Below are 17,015 nucleotides of genomic sequence, written 5' to 3' on the forward strand. Positions count from 1 at the left end.
TCTGAGGATGCGTGTTTAGTATGGAACACAGAGCTACTTACAGTTCCTATTCTCTTACTTTCAAACCTTGGCACATGCTGCTCCCTCTACTTGGGATGGCTTTCCTGTACTCAATGGCTCTTCCTCTACTACCTTATTACTTGGCTAATTTTTTTTATTTTGCTGCATTTTCTTCTATTTGTTTCCACTCTGGGAAGCCTTTCCTGACTCCCTAAGCTATGTTAGATGCCCTTCTGTTTTGCAACCTCAGCACCCTGTGCTTAAATCTGTCTTAATATTTAGCCCTCTCAGCTGTGATTTTGTGTTTGTGTTTCCCTGGTTTTAGACTGAATTTCTTGAGATTATCCCCAGCACTAAGCACAATGCGTGGCACGTATCAACTTGGGGATTTAAGCCTTTGATCTCAAAGATCAGCTGTGCATTTTAAAAACACAGATGCCTGGGCTGTATGTCAGAGTTCAGAATCTGACTGTACAAGGTCCTGGCCCAGGCATTTGCATTTGAGAACCCCCCATATGAAGTGTGCAGAAAATATACATTGAATAAAAGCATGAAAACCCAATAAGGAAGTTCCATATTTAAGGGCTATATTCAATTTTTAATACATTATAATTTTTGCTGCTACTTAATCAGTGTAATATATGATGATTATCACTACTTCTGGTACAGGTGCACAAACAGGCACTTAGAATACGCTGCCATTAAAGTTCATGGATAGCACAAATGCAGTGAGCAAGACATTATCATAACAGACATTGTGGACTCTTGTATGTAAAAGAATGGACATTAGCAAATACTGGTGAAACTGCCCCAATAAGTATAATGTGGCCTTAATTACAGTGTTACTCTGAGAAAGAAAAGTCTCTTCATTGGGTGAGGTTTATAGAATATAGTTAACTAAAAATTGTTTTAAGCTCCATTATTTGTGCCGGATGCCACAAGTTATCTTCCTTTGGATAGGGGTCAGTACTGCTTTTGTGATTCCATTTTGAAAACAGACTATATTTGTAAGTCTTTCGTTTTCTTTTTACTTCTGGAGTTAACTCATTTTGATAGTTCTTTAAAGAGCTAGTTCTTATAATCTTCATAAGATTACTCTGGTTTCTAACTCTTAAAATTTCTTTTTTGACCTAGGTTGAATTCATCATTAAGCCGATTATCTTAAAATTACAAATATGAAATTCCCACTAAGAATTCTCTAGAGAAAAATACAAATTCGCTTTGAATCCCTTTAGGATTCAAATGGCAAACTCAAAGAAATGGTTGAAGTGGGTTTAATGAAGGGACTTTTTTTTTTTTTTTTTTTTTACAAAGGTTGGGAAAGTTTTAAGGGAATCAGTAAAGAGTGGTGATGCACCAGGGCCTTTAACCCACTAAACCTGAAGGGGCCATAGAAAGGAACTGTTAACTAGAACCCAGCAAGAGCTGTAGCCTTACAAGAGGGGCTGCCCAGGTAGAGCTGTGGCCATTGAGAAAAGACTGTAGCCAGTGCCAAACTGTGGGCCACCAGTGTGTGGTGGTGGGATCAAGGGAATAACTATCCAACTTTTCTCTCCTACTACTCTCCTTCGGTCTCCTACTGGTTCTTTCCATTGGCTTCTCCAGCCAGAGCCAGAAAGGAAGAATTTGGGTGATGCAGTCTGTAGCCATCAGGCCCCTGGGGCACAGGGCAGGTTGGAGAACAGTGGGGAATACTTTAGAATGGCAAATGGAGACTATCCAGCAGAGCCATTGTGGTGTATGTGTGTTTTCTTTTTTATTTACAATTGTTTGATTTTTGTTTTCAGCTCCCACATGTCTTTGTGAATTGTGTTGAATGCTTTACCTTGAGGCTGCTTTTGGAACAGATTTTAAACAAGTTGAATCATCTTAGTTCTTCAGAGAATGGATGTCCTACTGAAATAACCTGTGAAACATTTAATGACTTTGTTCGCTTGTTTAAACAAGTAACCAAAGCTGAAAATCTCAAGAATCAGACTGTTTATATTGTAAGTAATTTGATTATATTATCTCTTATTTGAAAATCGTTTATTAGATCAATATATTTAAACTCTGTTGTGTATAGTGCTCTGTGCAAGGTGCTTTTGGGATGCAAAAACGTGTTAGATGTATTCCTTATCCAAATGGAGCTTCATTTAGTGGAAGAGTTATGATGCATATTCACATATGACTACATGCAGATAAATAACAACCATGAAATGCAAAGTACTGAATTAGGTGCATCTGGTATAGCTTCATGAGGTGAGAGCATTTGAGATAGACCTAAAATAATGATTAGGGTATTACAGAAAGAAATTGAAGAAGAGGAATTTCACATGGGGGGAATTATATAAGCAAAGACATGCAGATGCCAAGTGGAGGCCAGGGAATGCCATATAGTCTAGTTTTGGTGAGTTATAAAGTATGAGGGGAGAGAAACAAGACTAGAAAGGTAGATTGGGGCCAGATCACAGAGAGTCTTGAGAACTATATTAAAGCACTTTATTTCATTTCTTAGGCAGTGAACGGAGGTAGTGAAGATATTAGAGCAACAAATATGCCTTAGGAAGATTACTCTGAAGGCGTAAAGGTGGATTGAAGGGGGATGAAAGACTGAAGGCTAGAAGAATGGTTTTGAGGGTGTTGTGACTATATATGAGAGGAAATTTGGGCCTTTACTAGAGTTGGGGCACAAGATGCAGAAAGAAAAATGAAAGAGACAGCAAAGTCAAACTTGTCAATTGTGTATGGGGTAGATTTTTGGGGAAAGATGAATTATTTAACTTTAGGTTGGCTAAGTTTGAATTGTAGTTGTTACATCAATATGAAAATGACTGGCAGACAGTTGAAAACATGTAATGTGTTTTACATTAGTGAGTTTTTCATGATACTTTAACCTTTTTTATAGAAACATTATCTCTGGAATTAGAATTCAGTTTTAATATAATGCCTAATAACAGCTAAGTTAATAAATTTACTGAAGGGACCAAATCTTATGCATTCTTGCATCTCCTAAAATGTATGAAACATATACATTTCCTTCTACATTTTAGTTTCATTCATTTGTGTATTAAACAAATATTTATTGAAGATTTCCTATATGCCAGGGACACTATTCTAGGTATTGGAGATAGAACAGGGAACAAAATAGTCTCTGCCCACTTGCAGCTTATGGTCCAGATGAGGAAGGTAGATAATAAGTTAATAATATAGTATGTCAGGTGTGATACATTAATGAAGTAGAGTAACAGAGAATTAGGGGTGGGGTGGGGGCAGTAGTTATTTCCTAAATAGGGAAGACTGGGATAATGATGAGCTACAACCCGAAGGATGTGAGGGACAAGCCATGAGGATATCAGTAAAAAGAGTATTCTAGGCGAAGATATTTACATGAGAGTAATGGAAGCAAAGCAAAGGAAACTGCAGCATGCCTTGTATATTCAAGGAATATCTAAGGGGCTATTGTGGCTGGGGTAGTACAAGTAAGGAGAATGATAGTGTTGGGAATCAATTAAGGATTCAAGGGTAGAAGCATGCAAACTAGTGTTATGGGTTGAATTGTTTTCCCCCAAAATTCAAATGTTGAAGTTCTAACCTCCATTATGGTAGAATGTGACCTATTTGGAACATTGCAGTTCTAATTAGTTAAGATGAGGTCATACTGGAGGAGGATGGGCCCCTGATCCAGTATGCTGGTGTCCTCGTAAAAAGAGGAAATTTAAAGACAGACAGACACAGGGAGAATGCCATGTAAGGATTGGAATTATGCTGCCATAAGCCAAGGAACTACCAGAAGCTAGGAGAGAGGCCTGGAACAGATCCTTACCTAGCACCTTAAGAGGAAGCATGGCCCTGCGAACACTTTGATCTCAGACTTCTACCCTCCAGAACTGTGAGATGTTAAATTTCTGTTGTTTATGCCACCCCGTTTATAGCATTTTGTTATGGCAGCCTGTGATACTGTGATATAATAAGAAATGTGTATTTGGTCTTCTTTCCATTTCCTAGTACACAGTTCCTAAAATCCTTGGAATCTTCAAAGTAAGTTTCTTTTTGTGTACTAATGAGTTGACTGGTGGCCCCTGGATAGCCTCAAGATGGAGGTTGGTTACCAGGGGAACCAACCATGTGATTAGCAGGTTGGAACTCTCAGCTCATACCTGACCTCTGGGGAGAGGAGAGAGACGGGATATTGACTTAATCACTAATAGCAATGTTTTGATCAATCATGTCTACACAATGAAGCCTCCATAACAACCCAAAAAGAAAGGGTTTAGAGAGCTTTCAAGTTGCTAATCACTTGGAGGTGCTGGGAGGAGGTTACAACTGGAGAGGGGATGGAAGCTTGGTGCCTCTCCCCCATTCCTTGCCCTATGCATCTCTTCAGTTTGGTGATTCCTGAGTTGTATCCTTTACAATGAACAGGTAAATGTAAGTAAATGTTTTCCTGAGTTTTATGAGCCATTCTAACAAACTATCAAACCTGACAGGGAGTGGTGGGAACCCACTGTTTATAGCCAGTTAGTCAGAAGGGAGGCCTGGACTTGTGATTGGCATCTGAAGTGAGGGCAGTCTGGTGGGACTGAGCCCTTAACTTGTGGGGTCTGACACTTACTCCAGGTAGATAGTGTCAGAATAAAATTGAATTATAGGATTCCCAGTTTATGCCTGCAGAGAATTGGAGGATTGCTTGGCATGGAAAAAATGCACGCATTTTTGGTCAGAAGTTGTCAGAGTGTAAGGAGAAAGATATTTACACTTTAAAAAAAAAAAATTTCTCAGGCAGCCCTAGGAAACTAACACAACTAGTTATGAGGCATTTGTAATAATCTAAGCAAAACATCATGTTGGCTTGGACCAACATGATGGTAGTAGCAGTGGCGGTGGTAAGAAGTGGTCTGGGTATATTTTGAAAGTAGGGTTGACAGAGTTACCTGATAGATTGAGCATGGAGGAGGAAAAAAAGAAAGAAGTCCAGAATGACTAAGAAGTGTTTGGAGCACTTAAAAGGATGGAGTTGTCATTATCTGAGTGGAGAAGACTGAAGCAGGTGGAGTATTACTGTGGAGAAGGAGTGATCAGAAGTTTGTTTTGGAGCATGTTAGGTCCAAGTAGAGAAGTTGAGTTTGCAGTTGCACATATGAGTCTAGAGTTTGAGGTCCAACGTGGGGAAATTATTTTGAAGTTGCAAGCATATAGCTAGTATATAAGCCTGAGACTGGATTAGGTCACCAAGAGAGTCAGTAAGAAAAGAGGCAAGTCCAATGACTGAATCCTGTCGCATTCCAGTGTTGAGAGGATGAGGAAGAACAAACAAGGAGACTGAGAGGACATCAGTGATGTACAAAGAAATCTTGGAGAGTGCAGTGTCCTAAAAGTCTTGCTAGGCTGCCCCTTTCCTGGTATCCTTGGCTAGAGAGAGAGCAGGTTTTTGTTGGGTCTTTTTTGGTCTGCACCTGCTGGTGTTATGTATTGCTGGCGTCTTCAGCTCCATGTCTGGGATATGTGAGGCAAAAAGACAGCCCAGATGATTCACCCTCTGAGGTGAGTTGCTGTTCTTCTGGTCGTAAGGCCCCTAGCTTGTCTGTCATCTCTCACTTTTCAGAGCCTTGTTTGTTTTATATATAATAATCAGTGTTTTTGTTTTACTTCTCAGGAAAAATAGGAAAAAGTACATCTGCTCCATCTTCTTAGAGGCGGAAGTCTAATTTTTTTTTTTTTAATGCGAGTGCATAATGAAGAATATAATGGCTGCTAGTCCAGTTTGCCACGATTATCTTGATTTATACTAAGGTGACCCTAACATTGCTTTTGTACCATCAGTGCAACTATCATCATGGTGAAAAAGGCAAATAATATTTTAGTATTATGAAAATAGTTTGACCTTCCTAACCCCCTGAAACCACCCCAGGGGACCACAGACCACACTTTAAAAACCAGTGATCCAGGAAATAAGTTGGTCATTCATTGAGGTAGGGTAGGATATAAGATCATTGGTGGAGAGGAATTTAGGGAACTAAGTTCAGTGTATCAGCAGGGGGTCATCTCTGCAGATTTTGAAGTATCCATGTAGGAGTTGTATTAAAGAAGTGGTAGTTCAAAGCCATAACCTGTAAATAATGAGGAATGACCATTCCCAGAATATGTGGATGACTCCAACAAGTAAAATTTCAAAGCTGAGTGTTTTTGGGAAGGAGGAAGAATCAATGTTCTAGAAACAGCCATGAGGAGTAAGTAGGGCCCTACTCATTTTTCAGGACCAATGGATCAAAGTAGGTATTCAATAAGTATTTGTTAGTTGACTAAATGTTAAGGGTGGGAAAGTTTGCAAGTGTCTGGTGTAGAACTCTTTTTAGAATAAATCTGCAGAATATTCAGCCATCTAATATATGAATTGATAAACTTTAGTACTTAGGAAATAATGTAGAAAGATGGCCAAGAATGTTCTCTAGTCAGTCAACTAGTTTACAAATTGAGAGTCTGTTAGAATGCCTTAGTGTAAACTATTAAGAAAAATATTTGGATCAGAAGTAGAATTTTTACTTCTCTGAGTATTAGTTATGTGATAATTGCTTTTGAGAAATGATCATTCATTAGGATACCATAAAATAGTTAATTACAGTGGTTAACTATTACTAAATCAGAAGACTGAACTATTAATTCACTGCTTCAGCTTTGCATTTTGCATTAAAATAGGGATGAAAAATGGACCAATTTATTTGAATTAATCTGTGTTCTGGACTAGAGAGTTATTTAAATGGAGATTGATGGAAAAATTTCATAATGAGAATGCATAGTGGAGAAACTAATTTATATCTTTATAGCAGTCAACAATTTTACCTTTATTTTGCTTAAACTAATTAAGAATAAAATACCGTAACTATGACTGTTCTCATACATTGTTTCAAGCTGTTTATTAATTAATTAATAAAACATATACAAAACAATATGGATTATTTGGGGAAACAATATTATATTCCTGCATTTTAATTTTTTTGTAGTTTAAATGACTAATTTGCAATAAGATTTATTAATAAAGTGTAAATGTTTAGGAGAAAAAAACAGGCTTTTGTGGAGAAAGGATGATTTCATTTGTGGGCAGAAAATGTACAAGATGAACCTAGAACATATTGCCATACTAGAAAGCTAGGAAACTATCAGTTACTACTAGGGTCATTTAAAAAAGACACAGAAGCCAATTTAAAGGGGCTCCCACTGGCCAAAGATAGGACAATTTAACCATCAAAAAGAGTAATTCAATGGATGGAAACACATATTAGATAGGTATCTTAAAATCCATAAATTCATAATGATATTAAAATACATAAAAAACACAAAACCCCAACTCATTGGCTATTTTGGGAGTTTAATTTACTAGGGCACTGCAGTAGGCTGGATGATGGCTCCTGAAGATATCAGGTCCTGGTCTCTGGAACCTGTATGTATTACCTTATTCGGAAAAAGTCTTTGCATGTGTAATTAAGTGAAGGATCTTGAGATGGAATTTACCTGCATTAAGTAGGTGGGCCCAAAATGCAATCACAAGTGTCTGTACAGGAGAGAAGCAGAGGAAGATTTAACTATATCTCACACACAGAAGAGAAGGCCAGGTAGGAGAAGCAACGGGAAGTATAGTCAGTGAGAAATTTGAAGATACTGACCTTATAGATTGGGGTGATTCATCCACAACCTAGGGATGCTGGCAGTCACCAGAAACTGGAAGAGGCAAGGAATGGATTCTTCCCTAGAGCTCCTGGAGGGAGTGTGGCCCTGCTGACACCTTGATTTTGTCTTTGGAACTGACTTCGGACTTCTGGCTTCCAGAATCATGGGAGAATAAATTTTAAGTCTGGTTTAAGCCACCAAGTTTGTGGTAGTGTTACAGCAACCACAGGAAACTAATACAGGCACAAAGTCATTATTCTGAAAATTTAATAAATAAAGGGGAAGAATTAAGCATTTATTTTTCTTGTCCTATGTGAACTCCGTTTCTGGGTAGCCAACTCATGGATGAGGGAAAGTTCTTTTTACAAAAATGTCCACCAATAAATGCAGAAAAATGGATAGATTATGATTTTGAATAAATCCCTAATGAAATAATGGATATAGGCAATGTTGATTAGTTGATACAAATATCATTAGGTGAAAGGCTTCTGGGGAACTTTATAATGAATGGATCAAGTTAACAACACCTGAATCATTCATAACATCAAAAAAAATTTAAAAAGAAACAACCAGGTATTATATGCCTGCTGATGTAAGGCAATAAGAAATATTTAGCACTACATGTGAAGTACTCTTGCCCAAAACTTGAACCCCTGATTCTGATCAAACCTCTAGATCTATGTACTGTTTTACAGAAATATCGGGGCTATAAAAACATACTAAATGCCATTACAGAGATGCAATCAGCCAATCCAGAATATGGGAAATTCTGCATGACAGATGGCCTGGTTTCTTTAACACGTAAATAGCAAGGAAATAAAGAAGGATGGAGGGAACTGTTATAATTTAGAAGAGACTTAGAAGACAAATAAACCAAATGCAGTAAGAGGCAATGTGTGGAACTTTTTGGATCTTTAATGTAAACAAGCTAACTATAAGAAGTCATTTGTGGGACAAGTAGGGAAATTTGAATACTAGTTATTAAATGATATTAAGGAATATTGTTAATTTTTTTAAGTATGATAATGATACTGTGATTATGTTTAGAAAAAAGGAGTCCGCATCTTGGAGAGTTGCATACTAACATATTTACGGATGAAATGTTATAATGTCTGAGATTTGTTTTAAAATAATCCAGCAAGATGGTAGAGGGGAAAAGAAGGGAATGGTATAGAAGAAACAATATTGGCCTTATGTTGATGTTTGTTGGGGTTGGGTGAGGTATATGTGAAGGTTCCTGATACTAGTCTGCCTACTTTTTTGTGTGTTTACAATTTCCATAATAAAAGGTAAAAACAAAAGTTAGACTACATATTTTAGATAGTGCTTTTAAAACCTTGATTTTTTTTTTTTAATGGACTAATGATGACCTCTTGAAACCTTTTAAAAACTTTTTTTATTATGGAAATTTCAAAGTCAAGAGAATAGTGTAATGTACCCCAGTGAACCTGTCACCCAATTTCAATAATTATTAACATGTGGCCAAACATGTGTCACATGTACTATTCATAAATGCTTCACTATATATCTCTAAAAGATAAGGACCTGTTTAAAAAACATAATCCCAATAGCAATATAACACTGAACAAAAATATAATCTTTCTTAACATGATCAGTTATCCAGTTTTTTGTTTGTTTGTTTGTTTGTTTTTTCTTCTTTTTGTGACCGGTAAGGGGATCGCAACCCTTGGCTTGGTGTCGTCTGCACCGTGCTCAGCCAGTGAGTGCACCAGCCATCCCTATATAGGATCCGAAACCGTGGCGGGAGCGCCGCTGCGCTCCCAGCGCCGCACTCTCCCGAGTGAGCCACAGGGCCGGCCCAGTTATCCAGTTTTTTAAACAAGGTTTATCATGTAGTTATAAGGTCCAAGCAAGAAAAGTTTTACCTGATGAAATTCAGAATTTTTTTCTGTCTCTCTTTGGTATGAAAGACCTGTAATTTTGGGTACCTGGTAGACATTTGTTTTTTATTACATGGAATAAGAAATGCACATGGTTGTATTTCTTATATACCTAAGAAAATGTCCTGCAGGAACCCTACACCATCATCTTTTTGATAGTATGCTTTTTAACATAGCAATGACTCATTTTCTGTTGAGACATTTGGGTTGAAACGTGTTATAAGTGGTCTTTTTTAATTTATATGTTTAATCTGTTTGAAATGTCTTTCTACAAATGTAAATAGCATTGTAAAAGTTAATTCAGAAGTTACAATTTTTCTTTATAACATGGAAAGTTCAAATTTTTGGATTTAGCAGTATATTATATAAATGTTTTGTAAAAGGCTTTTTTGTAAATTGATTTTAATGCTGCATTTTTTATTTTAAAGGTTCTAGATAAAGCAGAGTATCTAAGAGATATGGAAGCAAATCTTTTGCCTGGGTTTCTTAGATTACAAGAATTGGTAAGTAACATGACATTGGTTTTCCCATACAACTTAATTAGGTTAGATTAGTTTGTGTTGTCACTGTAAAGTAAGGCAAGTCATAACTAAAGCCAAAATGTTTCATTATTTTAGTTATTATTTTAGTTATACTAAGTTTACATTGTCAGAGCTAGGGCTCAGACCCTCCAAACCCACTGTACAGACTGGGTCACCAGACCCCTCACATGCCAGGCTGGATCACCAGACCCTTCACACGCAGGTCTATGCTAGGTAATTGGGAAAGATTCCAGGAGCTGTTGGTAGATGATATGAGCTTGGTCCTCAGCTTCCTCAGTGGCAGGAGCTTACAGGTCCAGTAGCTTACAGGTCCGGTAGCTTACGGGTCCGGCAGTGGCAGTGGCCTTGCAGAGGGTCCCGGGGGCACTAGCAGCAGCAACCTCCAGCAGCAGTAGTGGCCTCCCCATGCCCCCCCCCCCCCCGGGTCATCCTAGGGATGGGAGGTGCCATGGATCAGAGCCACTCATCCTTATTCTTAAGTCCATAACCCAGGACACCTGGGTGCACAATTACACTAGACGATAACCAAGGAACGACCTGAGCACACGTGCCTGTTTACATCAAATGCTCGGCAAGATTCTGAACATCTGAGGGGCCCTGACCATTTTTCCTATATTTTCCCACCAGTCACATTTTTTCATTTTGCTAATCTGATAGGTGAGAATTGATATCTTAGTATAATTTTAATCTGCATTTCTCTATTATAAGTAAAGTTCAGTGTTTTTTTTAATAGTAAAAGCAATTTGTGACTTTAACATTTATTCTTTAATTATTTTAGCTTTTTATTTGTAAGTATGAAGTGACTGCTTTCTATTAAAAGATTTAATTGTTAGTGTAAATGGTGGGGGCTAGACTTTGAATTCTGTACAAAGATTTTAAAATTTTCTTTTCGTTTCAATAATCTAAAAAAAAAATGGTATGGCTATTCTGGATTATCTGGATTCCTATTTTATGGCAATTCAGTGTTAGAACTCGCCTCTGTATTTCAATTTACAACTGTTTTGGCACCAAACAGTATTAATAGTGTTGTAATTGTTATGATCCAATGAGAAAAAAACAAGGATGGACTTAGTGTGCGTATGTGTTAGGTGAAAGCCAAATAATAATATGGAAAAAACAGGGTTTTGTAGCAGTTTGAATAAAGATAATTGGTGCGAGAATTCAGTCTTCACCAATGCCTGTAAGTGCAGGAAGCTCAACTGAAAGAGCGGTGGCTTTTCCCTGTCAGCATCACATTCATGAGAGGAGCAAAGACTCAGTATGAGCAAAGCAGTACCGTTCATCATATTCAGTTAGTACTAATTTAAATCTTATTGGTTTTGTAGTCTGTATTTAATTTATAAATATATTTTGGTTTTATAATTTTATAAGTGCCTTGAGCATAAATATTTTATACGTACCTGTTTTAAGCTCGTATGTACTAAATATTAAGTAACATTATAATCAAAATTAAGAAAATACTCAGAAGTGCTTAGAGCATGCCCCCGTTTTCAAAGTTAAATATGTTACTCAAAAATGAGAAATTGCTAGAAGTTTAGAGAGGCCTTCCAGGTGCCACTGAAATCATAGCGTGCCTAAAGCCCACTCCTAAAGTTAACTTTTAGTAATAGTGGAGGGAGGGCAGGTGTGAAGAGGACAGGAGAGCTGGTGCAGCTACAGGTGGCCTATCCTGGACCTTACCTCATGTAGTCTAGCTTTTCCCAGTTTCATTAACACTTGGCATTTTCTTTCTGAGACTAGGGACCTGTCTTCTTTGAGTAGATATCTCTTCCTTCCTTCCCTTTTATTTGTTTCATTTGTGTTTATGGGTTTTTTTTTTTTGCATACCCACATTTACTGTTTTCGGTTGCTTTGCTCTGGGACCCTGCATCTGGTGGTATCCAGAGTGCATTCCTATCTTCTTGCTCTTCCAGTGTAGATTACCACTCCCCCCCCTTTTTTTTTCTTATGCACAGTAATGGTGATCACGCATCCCTTCACTGTAGTTAGGCCTCTCACCATTTGTTAGTTTTAATTATAGAAACTGTTTGAAGAAAATTAAAAGATTTATAGTAATCTCAACTCTATCAGAAAAGAGAATTGTTATTTTGACATTCCTGAAAACATCCCTTATTTTTAAAAAAGTATTTCATTTAAGAGAAATACAGCAAAAGCATTTCCCGTTTTTTATGGTAAGTATTTACCTGAATAAAAGGAAACTTAAATTATGATAGATATTGTTGTATACTGGAAGTACTTTCAGATGAGTAGACGAGAGCATTACCAAATTGAAATCTTTTTGGACTGATAAATATCCTCTTTTTAACCTCTCAAATATTTTTAACTGATTTTATAAAATGCTTTTTGATAATCATCTTTTAAAGCAAAAGCAATTCAATGCTTTGTAATCAGCATTGTGGTTAGAATGTACTTATTTACCCCTATAGAAATAAATTCAGAGATTCTTAAAAATCAATGAGTTTACAAGGAAAAAAAAAGCATTTGAAAGTCAAAATCTATTTTCTCTCTTTCATGAAGATGCTACATATTATATAAAATTATTAATTTACTGAACTCATCTGTCTTTGTTAGCCAAACGAATGTTTTTCTAAATAATGAAAATTGGTATGTAAGATTAGCATACACAAGTAAGGAATCAATAAATAGTAAATCACCATAAAAGTGTAGTGCAATTATATGTGAGATTGGGTCCTAACAATACTTTTAGACTAAAACAGCTATCATGTCTTCTTTGTCAGCATACAAGATGTCAAAAAGAATATGGGAAAAATTAAAATTTGGGTGGAAAACACAGATGTACATGCAGATAAATTCTAGCTGGCATGCATAGGGCATTTGTGACCACCCTAGATAGATAATAGACATGTTGAGCTTGTTCTCTTAATGTTCTTTTTTGGTATATTAATTGTAATTTCTAACTGTGCTTCAAAAGATACCTGTTTTACTTAACACTGATGTTTTAGATACTAATACTCATATTGATGTTTTTAAATGTACATTCAGCATCAGTTTTATTCAATAATTTGTATAAAAATAACCTTTAAGGAACCTTACATTTTCCTGGTAATATTATGAGGTTGTATAGTATGGCAAATCTGTTTTTCTTCAGCTCCGTATTTTCTTTTCTCTGGGTTGCTGTAGCCATTTTAATGATGAGAAAGTCTAAGTTTTGTCTTTTTTGTTTATTGATTGAAAGCTTATGATTTTTTTTTTGAAAATTCTCATAAAAGGGTTTTGTCTTCATTATTCAACAAATGTGTTTCTTAATTTTTATAAAATGAGTCCTTGTGTGACTGTCCTAGCATTCATGGGTAACTGAAATGTCGATTTACCTATAAGTTTTTATGGAAATTCCAAGTAATTATGTATGAAATTTGCAAATGGATGAGCTCCTTGATTAGGTTTTTTAAATATGGTTTATTAATATGCAAATAATTTTTTATATATTAGAACTTTTCTGGATTTGAAAGATAATCCTAATGGAGTTACTGTTCTGATTAACATTTTCAAATGCAAAATTACTTTTATTTCTCTTTATTTTACAGACTGACAGAAATGTGACTGTTATCTTTCTCAGTGAAATTCTTTGGGAAAAGTTTCGTTCAAATACTGGATGTTTTGAGCCCTTTGTCTTATATTTTCCTGATTATAGCATAGGTAAATTTTAAAACATTGTTTTGGCAATGATATTTAGTAAAATAGTTTTTATTGTTTGAAAGATTAAGCTAGCATGTTCACATTGGAATAGTACTTTGATATCTTAAACTATTAAGTTTGCTGTCATCTCACATACAATGTTGTTTATATTTCTCCATCTACAGAAGTTTTAGTTTGAGGCTGTAAGAGGTTATTCTCATATAATTACCAAGTTTTTGTGGATAAGCTGTGCTCATATATTTATGCTAATTGAGTATTTTCTTGATTTTTTTAGTCGGTATATTAAGATGTATATATATATTGTGATTATAACATTCATGTGAATAAGAATCAGAATAGATTGGCAAAATATTAAAGTTATATTGAAATCTTTATTTACCACATACTTGGATTAAGTACCACGCGGAATGTATCTTTTGACTTTGTGAATCTCATTTTTCATTATTGTAACTGTTATAGTACCGAACTGCTTGCCCTGTGTTTCTTATGTTCTTGGGGGTTGTACTTAATCTTAAATTTCATACATCCTGATGATTTTTGTCTTTGGAAGAAACAATAGCTTTTTCTGTTGCACACAGTTTTGTAGATAATACTGGGCTGTCACCATACAAAGGTGACACTTCTGATTCAAAGATTTTAACTGTGTAACATAAGATGGTTAGCAGGTAGCAAAAAATATAGCATCCCATGACCTCGACCTCATTAACACTATCCCTGTGAACGAATCAGCTGTAAACATTCATTGTTAAGATCAACACATTTTCTGCCTGTTTTCACAAGAACAACAGTCCACAACACCTCCTGCCTTAGCTAATTAATTGAGATTTTTAAAAAGGAACCCAAAATAGATAGTCCTTATTTTCAATAGCTGATCATCCATGAAAATCACAAAATAAAGAGAAAAGGGTAGGAAGAAAATGGATAAATCAAAAGATTTCATTAAAAAAAACTTTGTGCCTATCTTATCACTGTTCATAGTTAAATGTTTTCGTTACCTATTTTAGGTTTAAGCACTGAAAAAACACTTAGAATCTAAGATGATTCTAAAAAATAGTGGTTTTCTACATATTAGTGAGTTGAATTAAAGTATGTAATTGATTGTAGAATATGATTTTAAAAATTTAGAAGTACTAATATAAAGCAGCATAGATAGAGTTTCAGGACAAAAAGTGATATTCCTAAGTTTAGAGAGTTGTAGATTTTCAAAAAGTATGTAACATGGGGCAAAGTTAAATCTGACTATTAAATTTTAGATCCTTTTACATATCAAAGTGTTGTTTTTTTTTTTAAGCCAGAACACTATAATTAGACCAAAAAACTATTCAAAAAGGAAACATTGATTGATAAGCCAAATTATGGTTAGAGTAACTAACTAAGCATGGAACCAGGGGATGATCTTAGTGGTGAATGTTATCCAATTGTAACAACTTGATACCTACGTCATCTTTAGGAATATGGTATCTGATGTTAAGGACACCTCTCTTCTCAGCAGTTATGGCTAGGGGCCTAATTTGGAAGTTTTGTTTTCTGATTGTTACCACATGCAGACTACTTGTCTTTTGGTAATGCATTCTTTTCTTCAAATAGACTATAGTGCACTTATGAGGTCTTTGGTTTAATAAGTATTTCAATCAGGTTAGGTTAAGTTATGCTCTGATAACAAATAATCTGAAAATTTCAGTGACTTATAATTTCCTATTTCACAGCCTATGTGCTATTGTTGTCCTACATTTTACTTCTTCATTTGTTATAAATCCCATATTATTTATTATAAAACCCATAATATTACTATTTTGGCTTTAAAGAAATGAAAAATCAAGAAAGAAAATGTCTTTTATTGTTTATTCTGCTTGGGATTTGTTGAGCTTCTTCGATCTATGAGTAGTATATAGTTTCATCAACTTTGGGAAAAATTTCAGCCATTATTTCTTCAAATATTTTATCTCCCCTTCCCCCCTCCTTTTTTCCCCTTGGGACTGCATTATATGTTTTTTAGATCACTTGATATGGTCCCCCTCAAAGTCTCTATTTATTTAAATTTAAAATTTTATTTTCCCTGTGTTTTATTTAGGTTAGTTTTTGTTTCTGTGTCTTTAAGTTGACTGACCTACAGGTGTCTACTTTGCACTTAATCTCATCCTGTGGAATTTTTTATTACTGATCTCATTATTCTTTTGTTTTCCTTTATATCCTTGTGAACATATTTATACTAGTTGTTTTAATGTTCTTATCTGTGAATTCTATTTCCTCTTTCCTTTTGGATTTGTTTCTATTGATTAATTTTTCTGCATTTTGGGTATCTATTATGTTTCTTCATGTGTCTAGTAACTTTTGGTTTTTTGTTGTGCATTGGACTTTTTCCTGGTAAACATTTATAATTGCTTCGAGATATATTGACCCTTTTGAGGCTGTTTTTAAGCTTTGTTGGAGAGAGATTCTAGAGTAATCTTTATTCCAGGGATAATTTTAGCTCTTGTTTCTGAAACACAACCCTGTATTCAGCATTATCTCTGCATTCTGACTGGTGGCAACATAAACAATTCATAACCCTGTGGGAATTCCCTTGGGAATTGTTTGACTTACAGCTCTCCGATAATTATTTTTTTCCCGGATATTGTTCTTGTTTGACCTTATGAGGTTGTACCCTATGCATACACAGATTGGTATTCAAGTCCTGAGGGGAACCCCTGTGCAGATTTCTGGAGCTCTTTTTCTGCATAGCTCCCTTTCCTCAGGTTCTCACTCGGCCATAGAAATTCTAGGTGCCTTAGCTGCCTCTACTCCAGCCTCTGTCTCCAACTCAGATTAATGGACTCCTTTTGGAACTCTCCTTACACCACAGTCTTAAAATTACCATTAGTTGGAAAGCCTGTCAGATGGTAAGACTCACCTCATTTGTTTACCTTTTCTCAGGTATCACAGTCCTTTACTGCCTGCTGTGCAATGTCTGAAGACAGTTGTTTTCCATATTCTGTCCAGTTTTCAATTGTTTATTACAGGAAAGTATTTCTGGATCCTCTTACTCCCTCACAACTGGAAGCAGAAGTACTTCTCCAAATTAGGAAAGACTCTTCTTTGTGCATTAGACGGTACTTCGATAGTGAACTTCTAAGACACCAGGAGACCAATCAAAGGGCTACTCTTCCATTTAATTTACCACCTGGTGGTGCACTGTTTTCTGTTAGAGATGGGATTTTTTTCATGAGTATGAATAGTCCTAGTCTATTAAAGCTGGCATGACTTGTTTAATGTAGAATTGTACTCTGAAATT

At 35.8% G+C, this 17,015-nt stretch overlaps 1 protein-coding gene across 1 annotated transcript in view; it reads left to right on the forward strand.

Annotated features, from left to right (window-relative positions):
• Positions 1–17,015, forward strand: part of ORC5 (origin recognition complex subunit 5) — an 87,883-nt gene that overhangs the window by 4,260 nt on the left and 66,608 nt on the right. The window contains exons 3-5 of the mRNA XM_063100124.1: positions 1,788–1,988; positions 9,974–10,048; positions 13,633–13,744. Coding sequence (XP_062956194.1) covers positions 1,788–1,988; positions 9,974–10,048; positions 13,633–13,744 — 388 coding nt within the window. The remainder of the gene's footprint in view (positions 1–1,787; positions 1,989–9,973; positions 10,049–13,632; positions 13,745–17,015) is intronic.

This window comes from Cynocephalus volans, chromosome 6, assembly GCF_027409185.1.
Source record: "Cynocephalus volans isolate mCynVol1 chromosome 6, mCynVol1.pri, whole genome shotgun sequence".
In the NCBI taxonomy this organism is placed as follows: Eukaryota; Metazoa; Chordata; class Mammalia; order Dermoptera; family Cynocephalidae; genus Cynocephalus; species Cynocephalus volans.